General features: G+C 40.5%; 1 protein-coding gene across 1 annotated transcript; it reads left to right on the plus strand.

Annotated features, from left to right (window-relative positions):
* Nucleotides 1–107: 107 nt before the first annotated feature.
* Nucleotides 108–10408, plus strand: dgcr8 (DGCR8 microprocessor complex subunit). Its single transcript, XM_007556951.2, has 14 exons — nucleotides 108–242; nucleotides 553–1551; nucleotides 1824–1992; nucleotides 3189–3331; nucleotides 4255–4567; nucleotides 4652–4849; nucleotides 4951–5052; nucleotides 5463–5561; nucleotides 6361–6443; nucleotides 6523–6623; nucleotides 7415–7521; nucleotides 7645–7772; nucleotides 7886–7999; nucleotides 9055–10408. Exons 2-14 carry the CDS (start codon nucleotides 841–843, stop codon nucleotides 9136–9138), a joined length of 2352 nt encoding a protein of 783 aa, XP_007557013.1. The 5' UTR covers nucleotides 108–242; nucleotides 553–840; the 3' UTR covers nucleotides 9139–10408.
* Nucleotides 10409–10421: the final 13 nt, after the last annotated feature.

Below are 10421 nucleotides of genomic sequence, written 5' to 3' on the forward strand. Positions count from 1 at the left end.
AGAACTTGTTCATTGGCTGGATCCTGAATCTACGTAACAGCGGGAAAAGGCAGGGTTTGGCCCGACGACCAATCAATCATCAAAAAGCCGGTGCTAGTGGGCGGGGCGTGTAAAGATTGCCCGTTGTGTTTTCCCTCAAGATGGCGGGGCTGTTGCTGGAGCCGAATGGCAGCAGTTGGAAAATAAGATCATTTTAAAAGGTTGTGGAGCCCTGTGAAGAGATTCGTTTCGTATATCGCTCAGTGAGTACTTCCTCGGCGTCTTACTAAGCCGTTTACTGATTCGAAAGCAGTGTTTTCATGCGTCTGTGTTTGCTCGTTAGCTCTTTAGCATCGTGAATATCGCTATCGTATAGGCCTAATGTGCAACTCCAGACTGAAGGGATGCTCACTCTCCATTTTAGGCTACCACGAGTTTGTGTCTTTTGCTCGTTTTTGTAATTTTGGTGGCCGTTTGTGAAGTTGCCGTGCGAAAAGACAACAAAGTTGGTCCTGAATGTATTTTAATCTGATACCTATTCTCTGTGGTCATTTTCCCCCTTTTATCTCCTAGATGTCCGCAGCGGAGAATGATCAGTGCCTCTGTTCCAAAATAAGCTGAATGCATTGTGATTTCCAATAATTGAGACAGTGATTCTGAAGGCTGTCTACATTAATGAAAAGAGCAATGTAGTCAGCTTAGCATATTCAGCATCTGATACGTGGCCTATACAGGGATGATCTTCTGCATTGGAAATTTGTAAAGATTTCTTCATAGTTGTCAGCTAACATTAGATTTAGGTTTTAACTTAACCACACACACAAAAAGAAAACGTAAAAATAATTTATTTATTTTTAAACAATGGATTCAGATGACGTTCTCCCCCCTCTCCCCTTGGAGCCACCTGATGATTTTAGCCTAGACCAGTGCAGAGCACCTCCACCACCTCCCCTGCAAACGTCCAGTGACGCAGAGGTAATGGACGTTAGCTCTGGTGGTGATGGACACACATACACCCCGGGGGATGGGGAAGCAAAGACGCAGGAGTGCATGAGCGAGAGCTCTCTGATTTTCTGTAGCCACCTTTCCAGTGAGGCCAGTCCCAACCCACGGTGCCCCAGAACGGCCCGCCACGCTCCTCAGGTCACCAAGTTTTTGCCGGACCTGAAGCAGCTCAGAAATGTTAAGATCAGGGTAAACTTCTCTGAAAGCAGCAGCAGCAGTACCAGTAACGTTAGCAGCGGCAAAGACAGGAAGGTTTTATACACAGGTGAGGGTCAGGAGGTAGGAAGTGAAGATGGCTTAGCTTGTCTGAATGGTGAAGTGGAAAACATGACCAACTTGCTGGAGGACGCTGAGGGTAGCAGTGGAGCTGGGGACGCAGCAGGAGGGAAGTCGGAGGACAGCGAGGTAGACCTGGAGAATAAGGTAGAGTTTGCCGTCTTGGATGAGTTGGAGGACTACTACGAGAACCTCCTGGACCGGGGCGATGGGGAGCAGGGCGGCTTTAAATCTGACGCCATAGTTCAGCAGGAGGAGGTGCACGACGAGGCGTCGGCCTACGCCTATGAGGTACGTCTGAGCTCATTTTTGTTGTCTAGAGTTCAACCGCTTTTAAAAGATAGTTAGAAAAAAAAAAGATAAATTCTTCTCACCATAATAACACCTTGCAAAATTGTGCTTAAGTTATTTAATTTAGAGAATGTCCTTTGGTGTTATCATCTTTTTTCATACACCCTCATGAGTCTTTGTGTCTGTTGGTCTGTTCTTCTCCAAGAGGAAGCATTCCTGACTGTATTTTTGAGCCGTTTCCGTTTGCCGATCCTAACCGCTTCCTCTTCCAGGAGGGCTTCGATAACGATGTGGATGCTCTTCTGGAAGAGGGCATGCCAGTCCCAAAAAAGATGCGCCTAGCAGAGGACAAGTATGCCGGGGACAGCGATCACCAGTCCGACGGAGACGGCGAAGGGGGAGTGCAGCCGATGGTGACCAAAATCAAGACTGTGCTGAAAAGTGAGTGGTGGACTCGTTCTGACTGGTTTCTGGTCTGTTGGGCTCTGTCTTTTATGTTTCAGTAACAAATATCATTATCTTTGCACCCCTACTAAAGATGTGTTTAGCAGTCATATTGTAGCTGGTATTAACTAAATCAGTAACCAGACTGAAGATAGATGCATAAATTAGTTCCTCTAGATCTTGTTGGGACATTAGTCCTGGGCCTGTCCTAATAAATCAGTTAATCGCATGGAAAACTGGAGGACTAAAGTCTTCTGTCTGGTGCTTTGATCTCAACCAGTCCCTTTTTTTGGAAGGACAATTTTGTTTCCAGAGACTTTATGATTCGTTCCATTTATTGTTTCTGTTGTATTGTTTCTTTATTTTGGATTTTTAAAATGTCTTCCATTCCAGTGTTAAGTGTTGATTGGAATTGAAGTGTATCATATTACCTAAAAATGATCTCAAAACAACAATATCATCATTGCAATAACTTCTGGTACAATTTATTGTCCAGCAAAATTTGTTATTGTGACAATCCTTTAATACTCAAAATGTTCTTCAGGCTATCGCCTGCAGCATCAGGGTGAGCTGCAACAAAGGCTCATGTCTTAACAATAGCTGTGTTTCCATTACAAATGAGTGCAAAGCTTTGTTGACATTTCGCTAATTTTGGGGGAGGGGAGGGGGAAACACACAATTACAAAGAAGGCTGACTTTGTAATTGTCTTTATGTGACTCTGAATGATCAGGTCAGAGTTCATCTATGCAACCAGATTTCAGACCTGATCACTAGTTTTTTATCTTTAATTGCTCAAGCTGTGTGCTGACTCTGGATTGTTTCTCTTTAGGTATATTTAAAGATATTTTTTTCTGTCTTCAGCAGGGGTGCAAACAAATGCTGTAAATATATGTAAATTTATGTATATATACTGGTTGTCAAGAAAATGGCTGCTGTGAAGATGTATAAAGATTTTTATGACGTATGTATAAATAAAATCACATGCATTCAGGTGTCGATCCTACAAATAAAAAGTACTACACACAATAGTAAAGTATAGCATCATAAAAACCTAATTTTCTGTATCAGATCTTTTTACAAGTTTAATTTCTTTTAAGTGTCTTCAGCTCATGATCTCCTTATCATCTAGCACACAGCAGCATTAACCGTATATTAATGGGGTTTTTTTTGTTTTGTTTTTTCAATTTGACAGGTCGAGGTCGCCCACCAACCGAGCCTCTTCCCGACGGTTGGATCATGACATTCCATAATTCAGGCATTCCAGTCTACCTGCACAGAGAGACCCGAGTGGTCACCTGGTCCAGGCCCTACTTCCTGGGAACGGGCAGCATCAGGGTGAGCTGCAGCAAAGGCTTATGTCTTAACAACAGCTGCATTTCCATTACGAATGAACGTAAAATTTGTTGATATTTCGCTAATTTTTGGGGGGTGGAAGGAAACACACAATTTGCCATATTTACAGTAAAAAGAGAAACAATTAAAATCACACATGGATAAGTTTGTTCACACAGTAACTAGTTAAAAAGCATGCCATACCGTCATCCTCCGTCCACTTCCTGTAGTCTTCTTCGTCTTTTCCGCAAGTAGTGATCGATTGATCTAAATGAGATGACGCGTAAAGAACGTACAGTGTTACCGAAAATATACCAGATTTAGAAAAGTGCTAATTTCCATCCACTGATACATTCATATATTTAAAAAATAAGAACTGTGTATAGCAGGAAAAAAGTTTACAAAATTACGTCTGCCTCTGAAATTAAACATGGAATTCTTCAAAGGTGCCCATAGCTTATTACTAACCAACCATCCTTTAAGCTGATTGGAAGAGCGGTCTCTGTTGGCGACAGGCAGTGTGTCCTGGCACATCCATCCTTAATGGGTAGAACATTCTGTGAAAACAACAACTTTCTAAATCGTGAGTTTCAATTTGGAGGTTGAATCAGATTGAAAACCGAATGTTCAGTTCTGTAACATCCAAATACGCCGATTTCCATAGAGCCAGAGAATAGCGCTACCTCGTCCAAGCACAGAAAAACTTTTTACTGAAAAACCCTGTCGAAATTTCCGGGTTTCCATCGAGCAGATTTATTTTGGTAACTTCAATTTGCACAATTTTTTTTTTTTTTCTACGGTCAATAGAAACACAGCCATTACGCGTGTTGAAGGCGATCTTCTCGGTTGGAAGATTTAATTTACAAACCCGAGATGTAATCCGGGTGTCGAAGCACGCTTCTGAACTCTCGTGGCTTCTCGTTCAGAAACACGACCCGCCGACTAGCAGCATCCCCTGCTTACACTACAAGAAAATGAAGGACCAGGAGGAGAGGGAGCTCAACGGGGAGGTAAACTCTAACGAGGCTGCTGCGAAGGCCAGCGACACGGGGAAGGAGGACAAGTCCGCGGGGGACCAAGAGGAACACCCTTCGTCCACCGTCGGCGAAAGCAGCCAAGACAGAGAGAGCGTGGACGAGAGCAGCACGCAGAGCAAAGAGGTGCAGGCGTACGACACGGCTCAAGGAGCCTTAGGGCAGGTCAAGGCCAAGGTGGAGGTGTGCAAGGATGAATCCGTAGGTAAGGAGTTTGGACGTTAAGCGGACGGGTCTCTGTTTTTGATATGAAACAGGATATCTCCTAAAAAAAAAAAAACCCTCGCAGAACTTGAAGAATTCCGTCTGTACCTGGAAAAATGCTTCGACTTCGAACAAGTCACCGTCAAGAAGTTCCGCACCTGGGCAGAGCGGCGGCAGTTCAACAGAGACATGAAGAGGAAGCAGGCGGAGTCGGAGAGGCCGATCCTTCCCGCCAACCAGAAGCTCATCACCCTGTCGGTCCAGGACGCTCCCACTAAGAAGGGTAACGAGTCCGGAGTCATGAGACGCACGCCTGGAGGTTCTGTCACAGTCAGGAAGTTATCCTTGAAAATATTGACATATATATATATTTCCCCCCCCCAGAGTTTGTTATCAATCCTAATGGGAAGTCTGAAGTTTGCATCTTGCACGAATACATGCAGCGGGTCCTGAAGGTTCGGCCTGTTTACAACTTTTTTGATTGTGGTAAGTTGTTTTATAGTGACTGAAGTTACTGGAGGAAGTTGAAGGCTTTATTGACCTGTAATATGAACCTTTTAGCAGCATCCAATGTGGAATTTTCCTAGATTTACATGTGAGCTAATGCTAACACTACCATGTCTCCTCAATTTATTTGACTAATTCAATCTAAATACCCAAACTGAAAATGTATTGCCTTGTCACCACGGAAGTATTTAGTTCTGTTTTATCGTCTCTATTCTTTTTTTTTTTTTCCTTTTGTCCTTTTCCATGTTTTGAATGATTTTACAGCACTTGCTGTTGTCTTAAAATGCTTTATAAATAAAGTAGTAGTAGTTCAGTTTTTAGTTTTCTGGTGTTGTTGTTTTGTATAACTTGTGTGAAAACTCACAGCAGACTGTTTTTGTTCCCTACAGAGAACTCAAGTGAACCCTTCGGTGCTTCGGTCATTATAGACGGAGTCACTTACGGCACAGGAACTGCGAGCAGTAAAAAACTTGCCAAAAACAAAGCTGGTAATTTTACATTTTCATTTGCAGCTTTTGCACATTTTATATGGATCTGCTGCTAGATGCCAGTCACATAAAAAAATACTATAATATTTATTGTATTGCTAAAATGCACACAGTACCTGCATTTTATCATATTTTCAAATTGATGTTTATTGACATTAAGTATATTGAACGAACAGCGGAGAAAAATGATTAACATACCGTAATCTGATAATACGGACAGTTTCAGATGTTATCAATTGAAATTTATTGTGACAGTAATGAATCAAAATCTTACTGTGATGAGAAATTTATCTCAATAAACGATACAATAAATGCTCAGCCCCAAATATAAATACTTTTATATTTAAATGATGTTTTTAATCTTTTATTTTGAAACAGTTTATCCGGACTGAGTGCATATGCGTTCAAGAATCATAAAAAAGGGACATTTTACAACTTTGGGACTAATTTTGTAGGATGAACTGGTGAACTTCAAATGAAATCAGGGGAATTGATAACACAAAAAGTGTTATCTGCTGCTGTTTCTTCCCTTTTTTTTATTTTGTTCAAAAATGTATTAAGCCTAGCAATCCTTATTCGACAGACAAGTTTAAAAGATGCAAGGAAACAAAATAGAAATGTGAACCTGGAAAATATTACTTCCTTGGTTTCGTTTTTTAAAAGAAACTGTGATGGAACCCTGTTTAACTTCTTAAATTTTTTCATTTCCATGTGTTTGCAAGTTAACGTTGCACAGTGGAACGAGGGCTTTTGCTAGCTAACATGTAACAGAACTGAACTCGCTTGTTACTCTCTTCAGCCCGAGCCACACTGGAAATCCTCATCCCTGACTTTGTGAAGCAGACCTCGGAGGAGAAACCCGTCGAGGGCGACGAGCTGGAGGTACGCCGCACCCACTTTAGGAACCTTTGAATCGTTAACACAGAAATAACTTTCTCTCCTCTGCTGTTCTGTCCTGCAGTATTTTAATCATATCAGTATAGAAGACTCACGAGTGTACGAGTTGACCAACAAAGCAGGTCTACTTTCGCCATATCAGATTCTTCATGAGTGCCTTAAAAGGTAAATTAGATTGGGTTTTTTATTTTTTTCCAGGTTACTGGGAGGAAAACAGTTTATATGGGGGTCTGTTACTGTCAAGAACAGCTATAAAGCTTGCGGCTAAAAAGAGTTCTTATCCTTGATTAGGAACTTTTTCTGTAACACCAACAGTAGTATTCCACTGTGACTGACAGGTTTCATATCACTTTCCTCCAAAAAATAATGGACTAATCTTTTCTTTTTTTTTTTTTTTTTTTTGACAAAAAAAAAAATAGGTAAATGAAATCACCACCTCTTTCTTTCTAAAAGTTATTTAGGAAGGTGACAATATGTAACTGCGTCCGATTTTCATCCAACTAATGAAATATTTCTTGCACTGCGTACTTTAAAATGTTATGATTCAGTAGAGCTCAGAGTAGCACTGACAAAGCCAAGAGGTTTTTATTTTAATAAAGGTCAGGACAAATATTAGAAATAATTGTTAAACAAGTGCAGTAAGGTTTAATTATGTTGATTAGACTTGGCTGGAATTCCTTGGAGATGTTTTCAAAAATTGTACAGAAAACATCCAGCTATTTTGACTCTGACGGTGCTGTATGTATAAAAAGAAAAGGTGAAGGTATTATAAGTTATCCCTTTCTCGGTATACACTTTGTGTTCTTGCCATTGACAGAAATGTAAATATTTATCTCTTTCTGTACTAGTGTGATCTCTTTGTTGCTTTTTTGTTATGTTTTTTTCAGCATTTTTTTTTACTTGTGTGTGGCAAAGTTAAAAATGACCTCGATAAATAAATGTTTTTTTTGTCTCAGAAACCATGGAATGGGGGACACCAGCATTAAATTTGAGGTGATCCCAGGAAAGAACCAGAAGAGCGAATATGTCATGACGTGTGGGAAACACACGGTGCGAGGCTGGTGTAAGTAGAACCAAATTCTAAGTCTCGTCAACCTACGACTTTTTTTTCCTTCCTTACCTTGCGGAATCACGCATGCAGAGTTTTCAAGAATAGTTTTGTTTCTTGGTTTTCTTTCCCAACCAGGCAAAAACAAGAGGGTCGGCAAACAGCTAGCGTCCCAGAAGATCCTCCAGATGCTTCACCCCCATGTTAAGAACTGGGGCTCGCTGCTGCGCATGTACGGCAGAGAAAGCAACAAGATGGTCAAAAAGGTGAAGATCTGCACGCCTCGCTGTTTCTGCCACTTTTTCCAGATGTGTAGAGCTGAATGCATGGCTCACGTAAGGCCCTGTGCATCAATTTGCACAAAACAATCTTTTCTCAGGAGAGTTCAGACAAGAGCGTGATAGAGCTGCAGCAGTATGCCAAAAAGAACAAGCCAAACCTTCACATCTTGAACAAACTACAGGAGGAGATGAAGAAACTGGCAGCTCAGCGGGTGAGAGTCGATGACGTCCCGTGTGTTGATACATGTTTGGTGTTTAGTTCTTCTGATCTGTATTTCTCTGTACGGAGCAGAAGAAAAATAATCGTAGCTTTGTTAGATCCTGAGTCTCAGACTCAAAAGGAAGGCAGTCTGAACACACATACACACACACACACACACACCCTTTTTCTCCAAACTGGCCATATTTTCTAGATCAGCTTCATAACTGGATGTAGAAACAAAGTGCAGAAACCTGGTAGTACAGGAGTCCTTGGATTTTTTTATGTAATTGATCACAATATTGGTTGCATTTATTGAAATGTGTCTAAAAATCTATTTTTTTTATTAGCAATTATTTTGACCATGAATCAAAGCCTGCTTCCTTTCTGAGCTTCTGAAACACAATTTCTCTATAAACAAAACAAATTTAAAACAAGAAGAAGTTCTAATCGAATGTATTTGGCCAATATTCTCCTAGTTAATGACAGAATTACTAATTCCTATCAGAATACATTTTATTCTCTGCTCACAGTGTACAATTATTCCCCATTCCATCAGGGCTAGTAATTATTCTAATAATGGATTATTCTATCCATTATTATCTGATTTTTAAGTAAATAGGCAGATCTTTTATTTCACCACTTAAACTTTTTAATGTAATATTAGAAATGCTTTAAACTAATGAAAATAAACAAACTCCTTTATTAAGCAAATTATTTCCTTGCCCTAAGAGCAATAACAGGATTCTTTTAGTGAATATGAACAAGGTTAAGCTAAAACTATGCCATGTGGAATTCTGGGTAAAACATGTTTTAAGATGAAAAATGCAAGACGTATATGCTTTTTTTCTCCTGCAAACGGCCTTTGTTGAGTCGGTGTACGCCAGTTAACGATTAATCGATTACTAAATTCATTAACAATCATTTGAATAATCGATTTGTCACGATTAATCGATTCAGCCCTAACCTCTATATTTGAAGGCATATAGCTGCGATTCTATGACGTTGGTCCCGTTCTAAATGTGTTTAGTCATCCGTTGTGGTTGCTTGCTCTTCTTTCCACATCAGGAGGAAACCAGGAAGAAGCCCAAGATGACCATAATGGAGTCGGCCCAGCCGGGCAGCGAGCCCCTCTGCACTGTCGACGTTTAAGTCTCGGAATCACTGACGAACCACGGCACTGAAACCCCAGTCACTGTCAAACATCACACCGCATCATGGTGTCCACAACAGAACGCATCACTTGACATCCGGCGAGGAGCGTAGCGTCACACTGATCAGACCGGCGGAGCCGCCGCTCGCTTCCCACGGCTCCGTCTGAAAGGTTGAGCAAGAAAGAGTGTGAGGGTTAGGACTGAGCGCACTTCGCGGGGCCTAGAGATATGGGGGAAGAAAAGAAAAACAGTCTACCTCTCTAGATGCGTCCTAACCAACAAGAATATGAATTACATCAGAAGAGAAATGCATGCTTTTAACTGTTAAAAAAAAAAAAAAGCCAATCCAAACATTGGTTTTATTGTCAGTGTTATTTTTAAAAGTCAATCTTTTAGTGCTCGCACTTGGTTTGTTTTTTTTTTGCTTTTTGTTTTTTTTTTTGTTTCTTTTAAGTGCTTGAAGTTTTCAAAAGGGACTACTAATGCTTGTATTTATACCAGTCAATTAATTGGAAAAAAATCAGTTTATGGATCCTTAAAATGTATTTTTTAAGGATAGAGGAATAATAATAATAAAAAAAAAGCATACCATTTTTGTTAATCAATCTGAGAAGTCGGCGTGTTCGTTTGCATGACATGCATTATGAAGTGACCCTTTGGGGAAAAAACCGTCACCATGCACTCTCGTCTGATTGGATTTTACTTTTCGCTCATCATGCTGTCGTTCGGAGAATAACCGTTTGTGGGGACGTGATGTTTTGAGTAGGACACAGTTACAGTCGCAGTAAACCCGATCCAGGGTTGGAAGTACCGCTAGCTTTGACATTTCTTTAACAATTAGCTTTTTAATCTACACTACTGCTTATTTCAGACTGTTTTCTTTCTTTCTTTTTTTTTTCCATTTTAAAAAAACAAAGTCAGCTACACGTTGCCTTAGTTAATTCATTTCATGAAGGGCTTAGACTCTAAAGAGGTCGGACCTAAAACGCCCTTCAACAGGAAGTGGAAAGACCAACCCCCATTTACTTGATAAGGCATTTACTCCTTAGGCATTTGGTACGTTTCGAGTTGAGACGGGCTTTCAGAGTTGTCTTAATTGGTGTGTACTTTGTACGTTTGCCATCATCCTTACAGTAGATCATGCTAGCTATATAGTAAAAATAAACTCTGAAGGCAGCCTTGTAAAAGTTGGGAGGAACAGTGTATACCAAAGCTTACATCCAGTCTTATGCATTTTCTAGAAAGCTACATGTTGCAGGAAAAAAAAAGGCGGCTTAACTG

The sequence above is a fragment of the Poecilia formosa genome, unplaced genomic scaffold (assembly GCF_000485575.1).
Source record: "Poecilia formosa unplaced genomic scaffold, Poecilia_formosa-5.1.2 Scaffold82, whole genome shotgun sequence".
Classification (NCBI taxonomy): Eukaryota; Metazoa; Chordata; class Actinopteri; order Cyprinodontiformes; family Poeciliidae; genus Poecilia; species Poecilia formosa.

Excerpts from the sequence above, each read along its gene's own strand:
- dgcr8 (XM_007556951.2), top strand. The coding sequence starts at position 841 with ATGGATTCAGATGACGTTCTCCCCCCTCTCCCCTTGGAGCCACCTGAT. Across the intron at positions 4,850-4,950 it reads GGACGCTCCCACTAAGAAGG|AGTTTGTTATCAATCCTAAT; the intron begins GTAACGAGTCCG and ends TCCCCCCCCCAG. Across the intron at positions 8,000-9,054 it reads AGAAACTGGCAGCTCAGCGG|GAGGAAACCAGGAAGAAGCC; the intron begins GTGAGAGTCGAT and ends TTTCCACATCAG.